The sequence below is a fragment of the Aquarana catesbeiana genome, linkage group LG09, assembly GCF_042186555.1.
Source record: "Aquarana catesbeiana isolate 2022-GZ linkage group LG09, ASM4218655v1, whole genome shotgun sequence".
NCBI lineage: Eukaryota > Metazoa > Chordata > Amphibia > Anura > Ranidae > Aquarana > Aquarana catesbeiana.
The window spans coordinates 316,136,503-316,159,504 of NC_133332.1; the positions used below are offsets into that span (position 1 = coordinate 316,136,503).

General features: G+C 47.9%; 1 protein-coding gene across 1 annotated transcript in view; it reads right to left on the minus strand.

The window, feature by feature from the left end:
* Positions 1–1,716, minus strand: part of RABGAP1 (RAB GTPase activating protein 1) — a 174,443-nt gene extending 172,727 nt beyond the window's left edge. The window contains 2 exon segments of the mRNA XM_073600710.1: positions 1,568–1,698; positions 1,701–1,716. Of these exon segments, the coding sequence (XP_073456811.1) occupies positions 1,568–1,698; positions 1,701–1,716 (147 nt within the window).
* Positions 1,717–23,002: the final 21,286 nt, after the last annotated feature.

Sequence of the window (23,002 nt, forward strand, 5' to 3'; positions counted from 1 at the left end):
GGGGGGGGGATGTCTTTCTCAAGTGTATAAAAGCCCGACACCTGATGGAGCGAAGCCAGCTCAATCACTTGCGTAGAGCGCGGCCTTTCTCAACCAGGATGCCGCGGCACCCCCTGGTGGAACTCAGGTGGCTGCGGCTCTCAGATAGGCCGGGTTAAATTAATGGTCAGATCTCCGTGTCACCTAGACTGGTTAGATGATTAGTTAATTAGCTCATGTTAATTTATGTTTCTGGTTAAAGTTGTATTGTTTGGGTAATGTGATCAGGAGGGGGGGAATGTCTTTCTCAAGTGTATATAAGTCGGACACCTGATGGAGCGAGGCCAGCTCAATCACTTGAGTAGGGCGCGGCCTTTCTCAACCAGGATGCCGCGGCACCCCCGGTTTGCTGCCCGCTCCCTCCGCTTCAGATAGGCCCGGTTGAAATTCATGGTGAGACCTCTAAGTCACCTAAGCTGGTTAAATGATTACCGTATATACTCGAGTATAAGTTGAGTTTTTCAGCACATTTTTTTGTGCTGAAAGTGCCCCCCCCCTCGAGTCAAGCACTTTTCTGCAGCAAAAAAATTCATTTTCTGAACCGATTTTGGGGCCCCGTATCTCAGGGTCACTTGGTGCTAGGAACCCCACATTTGGTGTGCAAACCTAGTGGTAGCACAACATATCCAAAGTTGGGGTTCCTAGCACCAAGTGGCCCCGAGATACGGGGCCCCAAATTCGGTTCGGAAAATGTCATTCTCTGCTGCAGAAAAGTGCTTGACATTTTCTGAACCGATTTTCGGGGCCCTGTATCTCGGGGCCACTTGGTGCTAGAAACCCCAGCTTTGGATATTTAATGGTGCTAGTTCCACTGGGTTTGCACATCAAACTTGGGGTTCCTAGCTCTAAGTGGCCCCGAGATACGGGGCCCCAAATTCGGTCAACTGTGTCCATCTGCAGCAATGTCATTTCGGGACACTTTGGGTTCAGAGACCCCAAATTTTGGCTGCAGCTAGGGGGGCATCCAGGAACCCTTAACTACTGAGTTTGAAGTTCGGGGGACCTATGGCTGCAAATGGGCACAGTGAGGCTGCAAATGGGCACAGTGAGGCTGCAAATGGGCACAGTGAGGCATGCAAATGGGCATTGTTGACCCTCTTTTCCACTTACAGTAGCTGTGCATTTCTCACCCTAGGCTTATACTCGAGTCACTAAGTTTTTCCCATTTTTTTGTGGTAAATTAGGGCCTCGACTTATACTCGGAACGACTTATACTCGAGTATATACAGTAGTTAATTAGCTCATGTTAATTTATATTTCTGGTTAAAGTTGTATTGTTTGGATAATGTGATCAGGAGGGGGGGGAATGTCTTTCTCAAGTGTATAGAAGTCCGACACCTGATGAAACAAACTTGCGTAGGGCGCGGCCTTTCTCAACCAGGATGTTGCGGCACCCCCTGGTGGAACTCAGGCGGCACCCCCCCCACTCCAGATAGGCCGGTTTAAATTAATGCGTAGTAATGCCCCCCCCCCCCCCAAAAAAAAACAAAAAAAAAACAAATTGAAGTGACGGACACAAGACACTCACCTTGAGCGCAGGCTTCTCGTCATCGCTGCCGTTGTTTGCAGAATGCATTTCATCCCCTTGTTGGTAGACCAGCACAAAGTCTTCGCTGTTCAGGGTGGACACGGAGTCGGAGGACACGCTGATCTTCCCACAGAAGCCTTGTCATCCATGTTTCATGAAGGGAGAGCCACACATGAAGGATTCCCTGGAGGGGGAAGAGAAATGGTTAAAAAACCTATAAGAGAGACCGGGAAGACTTATGTAGATGTACATGTCCACCCCCCCCCACCCACCCCCGCCGCCGCCTGGAACGCTGCAAGATTTAGGAAACATTGTAGCAGGGTGTGTTTTATTGCTTTTATGTATAATACCGATAAGAGAAATAAACACGAGACGTGTCCTAACAAATACAAGGAGGTGACACGGAATGCAGGACAGGAGGCAGAGACCGAGGACTGCAATGGTGGGAAGAGAACCTGTGGAGAACAGGAGAGAGCCCACTGCTTACTATGGAAGATCGGTGGTCGGTCTTGTCTGAGACATTTGGTTTGGTTAAAACATAACTCGAGCCACAACTCCTTTTATCAGTTCAGGACGGAGGGGGGGGAGGGGAGGAATGGGGGGTGGTTAGAACCCACCGTGCAGGTTTTTTAATTGTCCCCTGAGGCTTAACCCGGAATCTGGAACCATCATACTCGTTCATTTCTCCATTATCATTCCACTACAAGCGTCACTCAACAGTACCAAGCCCTGATGAAGGACCCTTTGGACCCCCCCCCCCCCGAAACGTGTCAAATTGTTCTGTATCAAAAGTCTCAGACATGAAATATGAACAAAGCACATCCCTCATGTGTACTTGTCTCAGTCCAGAGCACTAAGTGTCATTTCTGTCTGCTGCTTCCTTCCTCTGCTATCAGCATGAGTCACTTCTGACAAGGTTTCCTGACACCAAAAGATAAAAGGTGACAGGGGAGGGATCTCCAGCACAAAGCCTGTGATTCACAGCCTTAAGCTCTGTTCCTGTTTGCTGTGTGGAGGGGGGGAGGTGTCTCTTCCCTCCAATAAGCTCTCAGAGATCTCCTTATTGAGCTCTGCAGAGAGTAACTTCAGCTCTCCGCCACCTTTTTTTGGCAGCTCAGTAATTTTTCGCTGGAGCCTGCAGAGCATTTCACCCACAATCAGCAAGCAGATCACAGGTGCAATGTCAGGCTTCTGCAGAATCTCAGTATAGCTGTCTGCCCGTACCTTCCATACCTACATACTCGCCCCCCCCCCCCCCCACCTCCGCACCTCAAATACCTCCCGTACTCTCCAAACATCCCATACCTCCATACCCCCCCCGTACTTCCCGTACCTCCATTCCTCAAGTACCGCCTGTTCTTCCATACCCTCCCGTACCCTCCATACCTTCTGTACTTCCATATCCTCCATACCCTCCCGTACCCTCCCTACCTTCTGTACTTCCATATCCTCCATACCCTCCCGTACCCTCCATACCTTCTGTGCTTCCATATCCTCCATACCCTCCCGTACCCTCCATACCTTCTGTACTTCCATATCCTCCATACCCTCCCGTACCCTCCATACCTTCTGTACTTCCATACTCCCTATTACTTCCGCACCCTCCATACCTCCCGTACCTCCTGTACTTCCATACTCCCGCACCCTCCATACCTCCTGTACCTCCATACTCGCCCCCCCCCCCCTCCGTACCTTACATACCTCCCGTACCCTCTAAACATCCTATACCTCCATATCCCTGTACCTCCATACCTCCTGTACCCTCCTCCATACCTACTGTACTTCCCTACCTCCATACCTCCATCCCTCAAGTAATGCCTGTACTTCCATACCCTCCAGTACCTCCATACCTCCTACACCCTCCATACCTTCTGTGCCTCCATACCCTTCATACCTCCCATACCCTCCATACCTCCCATACCTCCTGTACTTCCATACTCCCTATATCTCCCGTACCCCCCATACCCCCTGTACTTCCATACCTCCTGTACTCTCTGCATCTCCATACTCGCCCCCCCCTCCATACCTAACCTACCTCCCGTACCCTCCAAACATCCCATACCTCCAATCCCCCCCACCCCACCCCCCACGTAACTCCATACCTCCTGTACCCCCCATACCTCGTACCTCCATTCCTCCAGTACTGCCTGTACTTCCATACCCTCCCACACCCTTCATACCTTCTGTGCCTCCATACCCTCCATACCGCCAGTACCTCCCGCACCCTCCATACTGCCAGTACCTCCCATATCCTCCATACCTCCTGTACTTCCCGTACCTCCATTCCTCAAGTACCGCCTGTACTTTCATACCCTCCCACACCCTCCATACCTCCCGCACCCTCCATACCTTCTCTTCTCCATACCCTCCATATCGCCAGTATCTCCCATACCCTCCATAACTCCTGTACTTCCATACCCCCTATACCTCCCGTACCCCCCATACCTCCTGTATTTCCTGTACCTCCCGCACCCCCCATACCTCCTGTACTTCCATACCCCCCTATACTTCCCGTACCCTCCGTACCCCCCATACCTCCTGTATTTCCTGTACCTCCCGCACCTTCCATACCTCCCACACCCTCCATACCTCCTGTACTTCCATACCTCCCGTACCCTCAATAACTCCTGTAATTCCTGTATCTCCCACACCCTCCATACCGCCAGTACCTCCCATATCCTCCATACCTCCTGTACTTCCCGTACCTCCATACCTCCATTCCTCAAGTACCGCCTGTACTTTCATACCCTCCCACACCCACCATACCTCCCGCACCCTCCATACCTTCTCTTCTCCATACCCTCCATATCGCCAGTATCTCCCATACCCTCCATAACTCCTGTACTTCCATACCCCCTATACCTCCCGTACCCTCCATACCTCCTGTATTTCCTGTACCTCCCGCACCTTCCATACCTCCTGTACTTCCATACCCCCTATACTTCCCGTACCCTCTGTACCCCCCATACCTCCTGCATTTCCTGTACCTCCCGCACCTTCCATACCTCCCACACCCACCATACCGCCAGTACCTCCCATATCCTCCATACCTCCTGTACTTCCCATACCTCGTACCTCCATTCCTCAAGTACCGCCTGTACTTTCATACCCTCCCACACCCACCATACCTCCCGCACCCTCCATACCTTCTTTTCTCCATACCCTCCATACTGCCAGTATCTCCCATACCCTCCATAACTCCAGCACCCTCCATACCTCCTGTACTTCCATACCCCCTATACCTCCCGTACCCCCCATACCTCCTGTATTTCCTGTACCTCCCGCACCCTCCATACCTCCCGCACCTCCATATCTCCTGTACATCTATATCTCCCATACGGGCAGACAGTAAATGGAGTGCAAGAAGAATCAGCGAACTCACAAGCACCATCGCAGTTCCTTGTGAACTACCAGCCGTCAGCCGCAGTGGAAGATGGTAGCTGTAGTTCATTCATTCACAGATCACTGTGAATGAATGATGTGGCCATGTGGGCGGAGCCCCGCGCGGCCATGCTCTTTTTAAATTGTGACAGCGGGTGCAGAAAGAAGATCCCCCTTTCATTATCATAAAAGGGGATCAGAAGGGCGCAGGCAGGTCCTCTAACATGCTACACATTACACCCTAACCAGGAGTGTTACATACAGTATAACATGTTACCAAAGGTGAACTTATCCTTTAAGGTCAACAATCTAGGATCCAGAATGCTGTATGTTTGTAGATTTAATGTTCCTTATCTTACAGAAGACAAACATGACTAGCTCGCCTTATCTTAGGAGTTGCATAACAAATTGGCAAACTAAAGTCCAAAGTCCTTGATGGTTTCACAAAAAAAATCCCCCTTCACCTGGGATTAAAGTAGAACCATTGGCAAACCCCCCCCCCCCCCATTATGGATGAAGTAAGGGAGGGTTAGAACCCGTCCATTTTTTTCCCCCTATGTGTGTCCCTTTGAGGAGATTTCCCTTCACTTCCTGTCCCCCATAGCCAGAGACGGCCAGCAGACAGGCAGTACTCACAACATGAGTCAGTACCGGAAGCACTGCCTCCAGGCAGCAAAGTACCATGGGATATGTAGTCCTTAGAAGCTGCAAAGCATGCAGGGAATCCAGGAAGTTGTGGAAAGAGACAGCCAGCAGACAGGAAGTGCTCACAATATGAAAGGAGATTTGTCAAGTAATCTTTTTCTGTATGTGGATGACGGCGCTGTCATTATTTTAATAATCAAAAAAAAAAAGAAATCAAAGTCCCTTTTTCCTAATGGATATCCAGCTGTCACATGACCCGGCTCTCTCCCAGCCTGTCTGCAGGGAAACAAAAGCAGGAGGAGCTTCTAGTCCTCTGCTGCTGGTCACATGTTCACGATAAAAAAAATAAATAAAAAAACAGCCTTTCTAATACAGAGTAAAAATATTTAATATCAAACTGTATCTAATCATCATACAAATATATATTTGAAATTAAATCTGTATTATTTTTTTGCAATAACATGATGTGGGCGGATTTCTGCCAGTCACATGATGTGTCACGCCCCCTCCAGCCTGTGTCTTAGAATAAGAGGGAGGTGAAGCCTCCATCAATCTACATTTAATATCCTGCCCTCCCCCCCAATGTGTTTAGCTGGTTAGTGGGCATGAAAGAGGAGGGAGGGGTGGGACTGTCATTGTGTATATGCCCACATGTGTGACTATAGCAGTGATGGCAAACCTTGGCACCCCTCCAGATGTTCTGGAACTACATTTCCCATGATTCTCATCTATACTGCAGAGTGTATGAGCATCATGGGAAATGTAGTTCCAAAACATCTGGGGGGTGCCATCACTCCTCTATAGTCACATGGACTGCTCAGATGTGATAGGGAGGAAATGCTCAGCATAGAAACTCACTGAATACTGAGCATGTGCAGAGCTGCCAACACTGCCCTGCAATTTTCCCAGCTGCAGTGGGGACATAGACAGAAAGGGGGAGATAGAGAGCAGCAGGATCAACCAGGATTTTTGCAGAATACAGAAAAAAAAAGGATCCCGCAGTGACTGAGGATGAACAGCGTGGAATACACCATTTACTTATTAATTAAAAACTGAGCATGTGCAGAGTTGCCAACACAGCAAAATCCCCAACTGAATTGGGGACATGGACAGAAAGGGGGAAGATAGAGAGCAGCGGGATCAACCAGGTTTTTTTTTTTTTTTTGGCAGAACGACGTTTGTCACCCAAAAGAAGCTCCTTTTTTGGTGCGACACGCTTAGTGCAATTTTTAAAGGTATGTTTTTGCCGCAGTTGCTTCGCGCTTCTGTATTGTGACAAACGCGATTTCGCGTTTGGGGGTGCCATAATTTTTTTTTTTTTTTCTTTAAATACTGTCACCCAAACGCGCAACCTGCCACAATTTGGAATCACCGGCAGAATTGCAGGGACTTTGCCCACGTTTTCAAATCGTGAGATCCGAACGTGGCCTCAATGGAGTGTATGATGTAAACAGAAGGGGGCGCTAACATTTTAATCTGGATCTGGGACAAGTCAGAACTGGAAGAAACCAAAATCTGAAATGATGAGGCGTGTCATCAATGAAAGTCTTGTTGTGTGTCAAGAACACATGATTTATGGGTGGGCCGGGCCATGACCCCTAATCCGTGAACTAAGAAAACAACAGCCAAGTGTATTCTCATTGGGGCAAATATATATATTTTGCCAACAGGCAAAATGAACAAGAGAAGCCTTACAGAGGGAAGAGATAAGGGAAATCCAGCGTGAAAACTGAGAAGACGTAAATAAAGAAGAACAAAGGATTCTGTTAGACATCACACAAGGCTACAGAAACAAATCTGGATTAAAGAGACCCTGATCAATTATACAGAGCATCCGGAAAGTATTCACAGCGCTTCACTTTTTCCACATTTTGTTATGTTAAAGTCTTATTCCAAAATGGATTCAATTCATTATTTTCCTCAAAACCCTACAAACAATCCCCCATAATGACAACGGGAGAGAAGTTTGTTAGAAATCTTTGAAAATGTAATAAAAATAAAAAAGGAAAAACATCCCATGTACACAAGTATCACAGGCTCCTCCCATGTACACAAGTATCACAGGCTCCTCCCATGTACACAAGTATCACAGGCTCCTCCCATGTACACAAGTATCACAGGCTCCTCCCATGTATACAAGTATCACAGGCTCCTCCCATGTACACAAGTATCACAGGCTCCTCCCATGTACATAAGTATCATAGACTCCTCCCATGTACACACGTATAACAGGCTCCTCCCATGTACATAAGTATCACAGACTCCTCCTATGTCCATGAATATCACAGACTCCTCCCATGTCCATAAGTTTTACAGGCTCCTCCCATGTCCATAAGTATCACAGGCTCTTCCCATGTACACAAGTATCACAGGCTCCTCCCATGTACACAAGTATCACAGGCTCCTCCCATGCACATAAGTATCACAGGCTCCTCCCATGTACATAAGTATCACAGGCTCCTCCCATGTACACAAGTATCACAGGCTCCTCCCATGTACACAAGTATCACAGGCTCCTCCCATGTACACAAGTATCACAGGCTCCTCCCATGTACACAAGTATCACAGGCTCCTCCCATGTACACAAGTATCACAGGCTCCTCCCATGTACACAAGTATCACAGGCTCCTCCCATGTACACAAGTATCACAGGCTCCTCCCATGTACACAAGTATCACAGGCTCCTCCCATGTACACAAGTATCACAGACTCCTCCTATGTCCATGAATATCACAGACTCCTCCCATGTCCATAAGTTTTACAGGCTCCTCCCATGCACATAAGTATCACAGACTCCTCCCATGCACATAAGTATCACAGGCTCCTCCCATATACATAAGTATCACAGACTCCTCCCATGTACATAAGTATCACAGGCTCCTCCCATGCACATAAGTATCACAGACTCCTCCCATGCACATAAGTATCACAGGCTCCTCCCATATACATAAGTATCACAGGCTCCTCCCATATACATAAGTATCACAGGCTCCTCCCATGCACATAAGTATCACAGGCTCTTCCCATGCACACAAGTATCACAGGCTCCTCCCATGTACACAAGTATCACAGGCTCCTCCCATGTACACAAGTATCACAGGCTCCTCCCATGTACACAAGTATCACAGGCTCCTCCCATGTACACAAGTATCACAGACTCCTCCCATGTGAATGGTGTAGGAATTACAACAGTTTGTATATGTGCCTCCCACTTTTTAAGGGACCAAAAGTAATGGGACAATTGGCTGCTCAGCTGTTCCATGGCCAGCTGTGTGTTATTCCCTCATTATCCCATTTACAAGGAGCAGATAAAAGGTCCAGAGTTCATTTCAAGTGTGCTATTTGCATTTGGAATCTGTTGCTGTCAACTCTCAATATGAGATCCAAAGAGCTGTCACTATCAGTGAAGCCATCATTAGGCTGAAAAAAACAAAACAAACCCATCAGAGAGATAGAAAAAACATTAGGTGTGGCCAATATTTCATATATATATATATATATATATATATATATATATATATATATATATATATATATATATATATATATAATAAAAATGTCATAAATCTATCCCCTATTTTGTAGACACGATAACTTTTGCGCAAACCAATCAATATACGTTGATTGCGATTTTTTTTTTTTTTATACCAAAAATATATAGAAGAATACATATCGGCCTAAACTGAGGAAGAAATTAGTTTTTTTATATATTTTTTGGGGGGGGGATATTTATTATAGCAGAAAGTAAAAAAAAAAATAGTTTTTTTTTTCAAAATATTTTTTTGTTTATAGTGCAAAAAATAAAAATCGCAGAGTTGATGAAATACCACCAAAAAAAAGTTCTATTGGTGGGGGGAAAAAAAAAATAATGCAAATTTGGTTTGGGTACAACGTCGCACGACCGCGCAATTGTCAGTTAAAGCGACGCAGTGCCGAAATGTAAAAAGTGCTCTGATCAGGAAGAGGGTGTAAAATCTTCCGGGGCTGAAGAGGTTAAACATTTTTATAGGTTACCAGTTTAGAGTTACAGTGGAGGTCTAGCGCTAGAATTGTTGCTCTCATTCTAAGGATCGCGGAGAAACCTCAAATGTGGTTTGAACGCCGTTTACCTATAACGTTCGCTTCTGCACGCGAGCACGAGGGGGGGGATGGGGGGGGGGGGTCGCTTTAAAAGAAACATTTTTTTTTTTTTTTATTGTTCATTTTATTTAATTTTTTTTTTTTTTTTTACACTGTCCCTTTATTTTTTTTAATTTTTTTTTTATCACTTTTATTCCAATTACAAGAAATGAACAAACATTGTAATAGGAATATGGGGATCGGGGTGCATTATTTTATTTTTAATTTTACAGTTTCTCTTTAATTTTTTTTTCTCTTCTTTAGTTTCTCTTTAATTTTTTCATCACTTTTATTCCGATTATAAGAAATGTAATCATAACCTTGTAATAGGAATTGTGTGTGACAGGTCCTCTTTACAGTGAGATCTGGGGGGGGGGGGGGGGGTGTCTATAAATCCCCAACTCTCTTTAGGCTGCAAAGCCTGAGATTTAAAAATGAATAAATAAATAAATGTAAAAATAAAAAAATAAAAAATCGGATTTCAGGCTTTCCAGCAAAAAAAAAAAAAAAAAAAGGCAATGTTTACATCTGCCAGCAGGAGAAGTGATGTCACGACGTCGCTTCTGGCGTCTGAGGGTCATAGAGAAGGCCGGGGACCATCTGGTCCACAGCCAGCTCTATGGTAAACCGGCACTGGTGCCGTTGCCATTCTCCGGCTCCCCGATCGCACGAAAAGGGGGGGAATGTCCCCTCCCGCTGCCTGTAAAAGCCATCCAGTGGCTAAATAGCCGCTATGATGGCTTTTACACTATAATGAATCGCTGACTGAAAAAAAATAAATACGGTAAATAAAAAAAGATATCTGGATGATTGCATGTAGCCGCACTCCCCGTCCAGATATCTCCACTCAAAGTCCAGGACGTCATATGAAGTCCACCTGGGGGGCGGGGTTCAGAGCTTCTAAATGCCGGGAGGCAGAGGCGGTCATTCGCTGTGATTGGCTGTCACAGTGGTCACATGATCCAAAAGCTCCCGGTCGCCCAAGTGTCCGTCGGCAGGAACAAGGTGCGACCGCGCCAATTCTGACACTTTGTTTACGTTTTAAAAAATCTGCATTTTTTTTGCTACAAAATTACTTAGAACCCCCAAACATTTTTTATAAGAAGAGACCCTAGAGAACAAAATGGTTGGTGTTGAATATTTTTATATGCAGTATTTGCGCAATGGTTTTTCTGGCACTTTTTGTTTACATGTAAACATTGAAGAATTAATAAAATGCAAAACAGCTCAGGCAGTAAACAGGTTCAAATGCTCCAATCACAGCAGAGCCACGAAGGTCCTTGTCACCCTATAAGAGGTGAGCGCCATCGCCCAGCAAAAAGCGATTGATATCGCCCAACAGGAAGCCATCGCCATCGCCCAACAGGAAGCAAGCGCCATCGCCCGACAACAGAAAGCGAGCGCCATCTCCCAGCAAAAAGTGATTGATATCACCCTAGAACAGCAAGCGGGCGCCCTCACCCTAGAACAGCAAGCGGACGCCCTCACCCTAGAACAGCAAGCGGACGCCCTCACCCTAGAACAGCAAGCGGGCGCCCTCACCCTAGAACAGCAAGCGGGCGCCCTCACCCTAGAACAGCAAGCGGGCGCCCTCACCCTAGAACAGCAAGCGGGCGCCCTCACCCTAGAACAGCAAGCGGACGCCCTCACCCTAGAACAGCAAGCGGGCGCCCTCACCCTAGAACAGCAAGCGGGCGCCCTCACCCTAGAACAGCAAGCGGGCGCCCTCACCCTAGAACAGCAAGCGGGCGCCCTCACCCTAGAACAGCAAGCGGGCGCCCTCACCCTAGAACAGCAAGCGGGCGCCCTCACCCTAGAACAGCAAGCGGGCGCCCTCACCCTAGAACAGCAAGCGGACGCCCTCACCCTAGAACAGCAAGCGGGCGCCCCCACCCTAGAACAGCAAGCGGGCGCCCTCACCCTAGAACAGCAAGCGGGCGCCCTCACCCTAGAACAGCAAGCGGACGCCCTCACCCTAGAACAGCAAGCGGGCGCCCCCACCCTAGGACAGCAAGCGGGCGCCCTCACCCTAGAACAGCAAGCAAGCGCCCTCACCCTAGAACAGCAAGCAAGCGCCCTCACCCTAGAACAGCAAGCGGGCGCCCTCACCCTAGAACAGCAAGCGGGCGCCCTCACCCTAGAACAGCAAGCGGGCGCCCTCACCCTAGAACAGCAAGCGGGCGCCCTCACCCTAGAACAGCAAGCGGACGCCCTCACCCTAGAACAGCAAGCGGGCGCCCCCACCCTAGGACAGCAAGCGGGCGCCCTCACCCTAGAACAGCAAGCAAGCGCCCTCACCCTAGAACAGCAAGCAAGCGCCCTCACCCTAGAACAGCAAGCGGGCGACCTCACCCTAAGACAGCAAGCGGGCGACCTCACCCTAAGACAGCAAGCGGGCGGCCCCACCCTAGAACAGCAAGCGGGCGCCCTCACCCTAGAACAGCAAGCGGGCGCCCCCACCCTAGAACAGCAAGCGGGCGCCCCCACCCTAGAACAGCAAGCAAGCGCCCTCACCCTAGGACGGCAAGCGGGCGCCCTCACCCTAGAACAGCAAGCAAGTGCCATCACCCTGTACAGAAAAGGGGCGCCCTCACCCTAGAACAGCAAGCGGGCGCCCCTCCCCTAGAACAGCAAGCGAGCGCCCTCCCCCTAGAACAGCAAGCGAGCGCCCCCCCCCCCCAGAACAGCAAGCGGGCGCCCCCCCCCCCTAGAACAGCAAGCGGGCGCCCCCCCCCCCAGAACAGCAAGAGGGCGCCCTCACCCTAGAACAGCAAGAGGGCGCCCTCACCCTAGGACAGCAAGCGGGCGCCCTCACCCTAGGACAGCAAGCGGGCGCCCTCACCCTAGGACAGCAAGCGGGCGCCCTCACCCTAGAACAGCAAGCGGGCGCCCTCACCCTAGGACAGCAAGCGGGCGCCCTCACCCTAGGACAGCAAGCGGGCGCCCTCACCCTAGGACAGCAAGCGGGCGCCCCCACCCTAGAACAGCAAGCGGGCGCCCTCACCCTAGGACAGCAAGCGGGCGCCCTCACCCTAGGACAGCAAGCGGGCGCCCCCACCCTAGGACAGCAAGAGGGCGTCTGAGACATTTCCCGCCCCCTCAGCTGCACCTACACAAAGGGGGCGGAGATGCTCACAACATCATTGACCTAATATGGTCACGTGGCTACATTAGGCCCATGATGTCATCAATATCCTCACCCCTTTGTGGACGTACAGCTGAGGGGGCGGGGAACCCTCTGGCCGCATCCCATTGGTCTGACTCTGACCCCAAGCTAAAGCAGTCATTCCCCGCCCCCTCAGCTGCACGTATACAAAGGGGGCGGAGATGCTCATGACATCATTGACCTAATATGGTCATGTAGCTACATAATGTCCATGATGTCATTAACATGCCAGCCTCCTCTGTGCATGTCCAGCTGCTGGGCAGGGAATCCTCCGCCACAGCTCATTGGACAGCTGACCCCAAGCTTTTATTCCTGGGCCAATCAGCCGCATCTGGGTCATCCCCCCCCCCCCAAGCTTGAGGTCAGCTGTCAACGTCAGGCCAATGGGATACAGCCAGAGGATTCCCCCTCAGCTGCCTGTACACAAAATGGGGGGGGGATGCTCATGACATCATTGACCTAATATGGTCACGTGCTGCTAGGTGGGTAATCCTCTGGCCGCAGCTCATTGGACAGCTGACCCAAAGCTGCCAAAGCTGTAATTCCTGGGCCAATCAGCTGCATCTGGGACATTCCCCGCCCCCTCAGCTGCCCCTACACAAGGTGCAGCTGAGGGGCAGCTGAGGGGGCGGGGAAATCGTCTGGCTGCATCCCATTGGCCTGACAGCTGACCCCCCCCAAGCTAAAGTTGTCACTCCCCCACCCCCAGGCACATGAAGGGGGCGGGGATGTTCATGACATCATTGACCTAATATGGTCATGTGGCTACATTAGGCCCATGATGTCATCAATATCCCCGCCCCTTTGTGGACATGCAGTTGAGGGGGGCGGGGAATCCTCTGGCCGCATCCCATTGGCCTGACACTGACATCTGACCCCCCAAGCTAAAGTTGTCGTTCCCCCGCCCCCCTCAGCTGCACCTACACAAGGTGGGCGGGGATATTGATGACGACATGGACCTAATGTAGCCACGTGACCGTATTAAGTCAGTGATGTCATCCCCCCCCCCAAAAGCAGCTGATTGGCCCAAAAATGACAGCTTTGGCTTGGGGGTCAGCTGTCAGTGTCAGGCCAATGGGAATGCAGCCAGAGGATTCCCCCGCCCCCCTCAGCTGCCCCTACACAAAGGGGGCGGGGATGTTCATGACATCATCAACCTAATACGGTCACATGGCTACACGACATCATCAATATCCCCGCCCCCTTTGCGTACGGGCAGCTGAGGGGGGCGGGGGAATCCTCTGGCCGGATCCCATTGGCCTGACACTGACCCCCAAGCTAAAGTTGTCATTCCCCCGCCCCCCTGAGCTGCACGTACACAAAGGGGGCGGGGACGTTCATGACATCATTGACCCAATACGGTCAACATGGCTACATGATGTCATCAATATCCCCGCCCCCCTTTGTGTACGTGCAGCTGAGGGGGGCGGGAAATCCTCTGGCCACATCCTATTGGCCTGACACTGACCCCCCCCCAAGATAAAGCTGTCATATTTTGGGCCAATCAAATGCTTTTCGGGGGGGGGTGGGGATGCTCATGACATCACTGACTTAATACGGTCACGTAGCTACATTCGGTCCACGTCGTCATCAAATATCCCCTACGGTCACATGGCTACATGACGTCACCAATGGCCTCGCCTCCTTTGCGTACCTGAAGCTGAGGGGGGTGGGGGAAACCTCTGGCCGCATCCCACTGGCCTGACACTGAAAGCTGACCCCCAAGCTCCTCCCTAATTACGGCGCGTCACGCCAAAAAATGTGACGCCCCCGCGTAGTATTATACAAAGAACGCCATCAGCGCACCAGTGCACCGCACATGCGCACACAGCTTTGCACACGCTCACAAAGCGCGCGCTGAGGGCCCGTTCACACCCGCGTGGTGCGGGGTTTTTTTTTACCGCGCGTTCTCCTAAATGACAGCCGGTCGCCCCTGCACCCGTGTTTGGCAGCGCATTTGTGACGCCGCCGATGACATAATGGCGCAACACGCGTTTGTAGGTCATTTTCCGGAAACGCAAACGGCGGCCAAACAGCGAGCAACAACCGTGGGGTTTTTTTTTGCATGCAACAGGTGAGCTGCTGTCACTGAGGCCTATTATGGGATGTCCATGGAGGCAGAGGAAGTGGCTGCAAACAGGGTGCAGGAGATCAGCAGCACCAAGGAAAGAAAAGAGAGAGAGGTGACAACAGGTGACTTTATAAACACCACACAGAGCCATAGCACACCATAATACCCGCCTGAGGGGTGGAGGGGCTCCTGAGTGATGAGGAGACACCCTGTCACCCCCCCCAACACACCGACTGACAGGGGCCCCGGGCCCGGCTGAGGCCTGCCGCTGCACTCCGAGCAGTACGGAGCCTTCCCGGGGAGACAGTATACACCGGGGGCCCCCCGTCCCGTCCCGACACCCTCCCCCAAACGTCCCGACACCCCGGGCTCCTCACCTCCCGGATCCAGGCCATGGACGGATCCGCGCCGGAAGTGACGCCGGGCGCCGCAATCACGTGACGCGCCGACCGGCGCCATGGGATGTAAACATCCGCCGTCCTCTCAATAAAACTTTATTGACAAAGCGTCAGGAAGGACAGAGAGGGTGGAGGGGGACAGGGATGGGGGGAAGCTCCATCTCTTGTACAGGACAGGAGGGTCCAAGAATCATCTCTCCTGTATAAATCATTCCTATACATCATATATCCTTTATAAGTCATTCTTCTATCCATTATAAATCATTTCTATACTCATTATAACATTATCCTTTACAAATCATTCCTGTAATTGGGATAATATATACTGTTTATACAAGACGTTTTAAAAGGTTATAATATGTTTAAAAATGATTTATAAAGTACATAATATGTAAAAAATTATTTATAATTCATGTAAAAATTATTTCTAATGAATATAATGATATAGAAATGAATTATAAATGATACCATATATAGAATAATCATTTATAAAGGATATAACAGGTATAAAATTATTTATAATGGATAAAAGAATGATTTATAAAGGATATAGTATATTACACACAGGGGGACTAATTTACTAATTAGGTGACTTCTGAAGGTAATTGGTTCCACTAGATTTTAGTTAGTGTGTATGGGGTCTTACTCTGATACCCCTATTAGATTTTCTTCAGATTTTCGTCTTCAGATTTACCAAAACCAGATATATGAGGTCAAACCTTAAAGTGAAGTTCCACCCACTTTTACAACTCTTCAGCATCCCTCACTAAACTGTGCAGTGTAAACGAATTGGATATTTTACATTTTTTTTCTCAGCACCTACTGTATATCTGCTGTATTCAGTTTTCACTTCCTCCTCCCTGGCCGCGGCCCATCGCATCATTTCCTGTTTGCAAAGCCTTCTGGGAAGGGGTGGAAACTTCCTCTGCAACTGCCGTTGCTATGGAAACCTGACCTGAAACCTATTACACCGCTTATGCTGCACTGAGCATGTGCGAGATCTGCAAGGATGAGATCCAGGAAGAAATACAGTCTGGCTTCAGATGCCCACACTTAAGATGGCCACGGCCTGCTGGAAGTTTATACAATAACAAACTACTGATATAAACTAACAAAACAGACCTTAGTTTACAGACTAACTTTACTAGAATACATTAAGCTTGTGTATTATAGGGGTATTTTTATTTTAAAAGTATAATTTCGGCCGGAACACCACTTTAAGAGTTTCAATTTGTATGCAATGAGGTAGACCCTTGTACTACATGGTTTTGGTAAATCTGAAGACAAAAATCAGCAGAAAATCTAAGAGTGTGTATGAGGTCTAAAGGGGGCCGAATACAAATGCCCCCCCCACACACACACTTTTCACATATTTATTTGTATCATTTATCATTTTCCTTCCACTTCACAATTATGAGCCACTTTGTGTTGGTCTATCACATAAAATCCCAATAAAACACATTTACGTTTTTGGTTGTAACATGACAAAATGTGGAAAAAATCAAAGGGGTATGAATACTTTTTCAAGGCAACTGTAATATGTATCAGAATAATTGATATTGGGTATAACACAGTTCCCGCCTGTTCTTGGATTGTAGGATTGTCCCTCTGTGTGTCCTCATTTGACCCTCTTTTTGGTCTGATCTCTATGAATCTTGTATTATTTATCCACCAAAAGGTGTTTCACGGCACCACGCCTATCTTTCCGATTTCCAAATTGTTGGATTTTCGAATCCCGAAAACCTATATAAAGGAAGATGTGCAGCAAATAAAGCGGGGGTTTAAACCAATCATTTCTGGTGTATTAATTCTCCATGTGAGAGAAGATGTTGGGTAGGGCAGTGGTCCTCAACCTCGTCCTCAAGTACCCCCAACAGGCCATGTTTGCAGGTTTCCTTTTATCTTACACAGGTGCTTAAAATTGGAGTCAATGGCTTGGTCTTTTGGACATCTATTTTATCTAAGAGAAATTCCCAAAACATGACCTGTTGGGGGTATTTGAGGAAAGGGTTGAGAACCACTGAGGTAGGGGATTCGGTTATTCGTGTATCATTTTGAGGGTCTTCCATCATTGGCCTTCAGTCATCTTTGCTTGGGGGGGGTCCTTTTTGGTTGCACTTTCCACCCCGGTAGGTGGGAAATGGTCTCTCTTGCAACAGATTGGTTTATACGGCAATCTCACCTCCACCCCCGGGAGATGGCACTTGATTACTAACTTACCTTTTCATCACTTGACTCTCCAAAGGAAACAGATGGCAAGCAGCATATCCAGGCTCCGAGATACTTGAAGAACTCCAGGTATGGACATTTTATACATAGTTACATTGATCCAAGCTGGACCATTGTATAGTATATACCAGTGATGGTGAACCTTGGCACCCCAGATGTTTTGGAACTACATTTCAAAAGGTTGCTCAACTACAACGCAGAGTGCATGAGCATCATGGGAAATGTAGTTACAAAACATCTGGGGGTGCCAAGGTTCACCATCACTGGTATATACCATGCCTGGGCAATGACACTGGCAGCTGGAAAAATCACTGAAGTAGATACCAAAACTACATCTCTACTCTGTGATCGTCGTTAGCTCCAGTATTACCACAATATAATATAATATACCGTAATTAAAAAAAAAAAAAAGTGTAATTTTGGTGTAACTAGTTTAAGCTTGCAACCAAACAGATGTAATAATAAGTTGCAAAAACATTTTTTTTTTTAATTATTATATTTTTAAAGTTTTATTATACTCACAATGACAAATATAATTCACAATAATTACAATTTCATCAACAGCATTTTCATGCCACCACACAGATTTACTGTCACCACTAGCAAAGGGGTAGGATCAAGTTAGTGGCAGCACAGAGAACGCTTCATATATATTATACAAAGAAGATACGTTGAAATCAAAATAAGTGTTTTTTGGGGGGGTTTTTTCGTTTTTTCTTCTTGCTTTAAGCTACCAAATCTACAGACAAATAGATGAAAAAGTCCACAAAAAAAATGAAAACCCTGTTTTAGGAGGACATAGGCAGGTTCAGTTATCTACTGGCTTAAGGCCCAAAACTCTAAGGTCCCACCACAGTCTTGCCCAGAAGGCTAAAGTCCAAGCTAAATCTCGTCCTGAGCTCTAAGGTCCAACCTCAGCTTTCCCCCAACCTCCCAGGTCCAAGCTCAGCCTTGTCCTAAACTCTCAGAACTGACCTTGGTCTTGTTCCAAACTCTCAGAACTGACCTCGGTCTTGTTCCAAACTCTCAGAACTGACCTCGGTCTTGTTCCAAACTCTCAGAACTGACCTCGGTCTTGTTCCAAACTCTCAGAACTGACCTCAGTCTTGTTCCAAACTCTCAGAACTGACCTCGGTCTTGTTCCAAACTCTCAGAACTGACCTCGGTCTTGTTCCAAACTCTCAGAACTGACCTCGGTCTTGTTCCAAACTCTCAGAACTGACCTCAGTCTTGTTCCAAACTCTCAGAACTGACCTCGGTCTTGTTCCAAACTCTCAGAACTGACCTCGGTCTTGTTCCAAACTCTCAGAACTGACCTCAGTCTTGTTCCAAACTCTCAGAACTGACCTCGGTCTTGTTCCAAACTCTCAGAACTGACCTCGGTCTTGTTCCAAACTCTCAGAACTGACCTCGGTCTTGTTCCAAACTCTCAGAACTGACCTCGGTCTTGTTCCAAACTCTCAGAACTGACCTCGGTCTTGTTCCAAACTCTCAGAACTGACCTCGGTCTTGTTCCAAACTCTCAGAACTGACCTCAGTCTTGTTCCAAACTCTCAGAACTGACCTCGGTCTTGTTCCAAACTCTCAGAACTGACCTCGGTCTTGTTCCAAACTCTCAGAACTGACCTCGGTCTTGTTCCAAACTCTCAAAACTGACCTCAGTCTTGTTCCAATCTCTCAGAATTGACCTCAGTCTTGTTCCAAACTCTCAGAATTGACCTCAGTCTTGTTCCAAACTCTCAGAACTGACCTCAGTCTTGTCCTAAACTCGCAGGGCCAACCTCAGTCTTGTCCTAAACTCGCAAGGCCAACCTCAGTCTTGTCCTAAACTCTCAGGACTGACCTCAGTCTTGTCCTAAACTCTCAGGGCCAACCTCAGTCTTGTCCTAAATTCTCAGGGCTGACCTCAGCTTTGCCCTAAACTCCCAGCACCGACCTCAGCTTTGCCCTAAACTCTCAGGACTGGCCTTTGTCTTACCCTACTCTCAGGCCCAACTTCAGCCTTGCCCTGAACTCTCAGGGTCAACCTCAATCTTGCCCTCTCTCAGTGTTCACGGCAAGCAGCTTTGCAAGTTTCTACATAGGAATGAAGAAAGATACACGCAGTGGAGACTACATTGCTTGGCCTGCAGTCCAAGAGAGGCCTGCAGTTAAAGTGCATAGACAAAAGACTTTTCCTTGAAGGAGTGGGAAAAATTCAAGAGGCTGGTATGCTACCCAACCCTTTTTTTTTTTTTTTTTTTTTTTATTATAATGTTGACAGAAGGCGATTACATACAGGTGCTAAAACATTTCAAAGAAGCAAGACAAATATACCATTATCAATGCTTGCCAAGTTCTCAGAGTCAAATAATGATTGACTTCTCAGTGCACAGCGTTAGGTTTCCATTGTGGCAAAAATAATGTCTTGTCCCTGATTGATGCCGAGGTCCCTACATAATGCCTCGGTGTGCTTACTCGTCATTAAGACTACGTACCATATTCCCATTTCTGATACCAGAATACATAATTCTTTAAATACATGAAAGAATACCATCTGTACCTGGAGAGGAAAAAAAAAAGGTCCATGGGTCAGCACCTAAACCATGGTTATCATATAAAAAAAGAAGGTGTACTAGATATAATTTTGCCAACTCCTCCTAGCTCACCTTGATCTTGTAAGACATGGGTGCTCAACCTGTGGCCCTCCAGCTGTTGCGGAACTACAAGTCCCATGACACATTGCAAGGCTGACCGTTACAAGCATGACTCCCAAAAGGTAGAGGCATGATGGGACTTGTAGTCCCGCCACAGCTGGAGGGCCACAAGTTGAGCACCCATGTTGAAACATGAAGAAGAAACACCCATGGGTTAGTTTATGAAAGGCTGTGGCATCGGCCAAGGCAAACATTTGCATTAGGCCTGCCAAAGCACCAATTAAAATCAATGGGACCGCGCCACAACCACATGCCAAACGCCGGGCAAGCAGGTGTCGGGCGATAGTTCGACTGTAAAATCTCCCTCGAGATCAGGGGGAAAAAAAAAAACCACAGGTATTCAGGTAGCGGTAGTATCGCCTCCTGAACATGTGCAAACCACCAACTCTGAAAGGCATGCACCACGGCTTTTCAAAGGACGGGGTAAAGTCTGCCGCCATGTGAAAGAGGCCCAAGTGTGTGTGTGTGGGGGGGGGGGGGAGCGATATCCATTCCTAAGCAGGTGGCACCAGAAGAGGTTTCTTGTCATCTCCTGGCCTCAGAGATTAGCAGAGGAAAGATGGCCTCCACTCATCTCTATGGCCTAGGAGGCCCGGAGCGACATCTCAAAAATGTAGGATTTCCTAGCGTTCTCCATACTGGAGACCATGGTCATCAGGACCAAGAGAGGTTAAAATCTCCCCACTAGGGACACAGGCACCAATTAAAACCTTATAGGAGTTTCTACCTCTTCTTATAAACAAAGAACTCGTAGATTGTAAAATGTTACTGTATTTATATCAGGAGCATTCCTCTAAATGTGAAAGACCTGGGGCACCCTTGGGCACCTGGAAGAAGGAAATGGCTCCATGCATGTAGAGCACCATGGCAAATGGAGCTTGTGGCATAAAAGGGACATGGTCAAAAAGAACCCGATTCTTCTCTCTGTGTATACTACACCCATAGGCCACAGTACTTGTAGCCCCAAAATATGCCAGAAAGTCTCACAGACACATGTAAACCTCAGGACAAAGGAGCATTGAAAAGAAACAACAACGAAACACCCCCATTATATATACATATGTCTTTCTGCACACAGAATATAGACAAAATTAGAACGGTCACTAAGCCTACCATAAAAAAAAAGCAATTCATTAAATAGTTGGGGATTACTTAACAACTGGCAACTGTAAGACAATGAGCATTTGGTCAGGAGTATAATGTATAGCAGAGCACAGGGGTCAGGAGTATGTACTGTATGTAATGTACAGCAAATCTTGCAGAGTGCAGTGATCAGGAGTAAGTAATATACAGCACAGCTTGCAAAGTGCAGTGGTCAGGGGTGTGTAATGTACAGCAGAGCTTGTAGAGTGCAGTGGTCAGGAGTATAACGTACATCACAGCTTGCAGAGTGCAGTAGAGGGGAGTATGTATATAATGTACAGCAAAGCTTGCAGAGTGCAGTGGTCAGGAGTATGTACAGTGGGGACGGAAAGTATTCAGACCCCCTTAAATTTTTCACTCTTTGTTATATTGCAGCCATTTGCTAAAATCATTTAAGTTCATTTTTTTCCTCATTAATGTACACACTGCACCCCATATTGTACACACAGCCCCCCATATTGTACACACAGCCCCCCATATTGTACACACAGCACCTCATATTGTACACACAGCCCCCCATATTGTACACACAGCACCCCATATTATACACACAACACCTCATATTGTACACACAGCACCCCATATTGTACACACAGCACCTCATATTGTACACACAGCACCTCATATTATACACACAGCACCCCATATTGTACACACAGCACCCCATATTGTACACACATCACCCCATATTGTACACACAGCACCCCATATTGTACACACAGCACCCCATATTGTACACACAGCACCTCATATTGTACACACAGCACCCCATATTGTTAGAAAAACACAGAATTGTTGACATTTTTGCAGATTTATTAAAAAAGAAAAAACTGAAATATCACATGGTCCTAAGTATTCAGACCCTTTGCTCAGTATTTAGTAGAAGCCCCTTTTGATGAGTCTTTTTGGGAAAGATGCAACAAGTTTTTCACACCTGGATTTGGGGATCCTCTGCCATTCCTCCTTGCAGATCCTCTCCAGTTCTGTCAGGTTGGATGGTAAACGTTGGTGGACGGCCATTTTTAGGTCTCTCCAGAGATGCTCAATTGGGTTTAAGTCAGGGCTCTGGCTGGGCCATTCAAGAACAGTCACGGAGTTGTTGTGAAGCCACTCCTTCATTATTTTAGCTGTGTGCTTAGGATCATTGTCTTGTTGGAAGGTAAACCTTCGGCCCAGTCTGAGGTCCTGAGCACTCTGGATAAGGTTTTCGTCCAGGATATCCCTGTACTTGGCCGCATTCATCTTTCCCTCGATTGCAACCAGTCGTCCTGTCCCTGCAGCTGAAAAACACCCCCACAGCATGATGCTGCCACCACCATGCTTCACTGTTGGGACTGTATTGGACAGGTGATGAGCAGTGCCTGGTTTTCTCCACACATACCGCTTAGAATTAAGGCCAAAAAGTTCTATCTTGGTCTCATCAGACCGGAGAATCTTATTTCTCACCATCTTGGAGTCCTTCAGGTGTTTTTTAGCAAACTCCATGCGAGCTTTCATGTGTCTTGCACTGAGGAGAGGCTTCCGTCGGGCCACTCTGCCATAAAGCCCCGACTGGTGGAGGGCTGCAGTGATGGTTGACTTTCTACA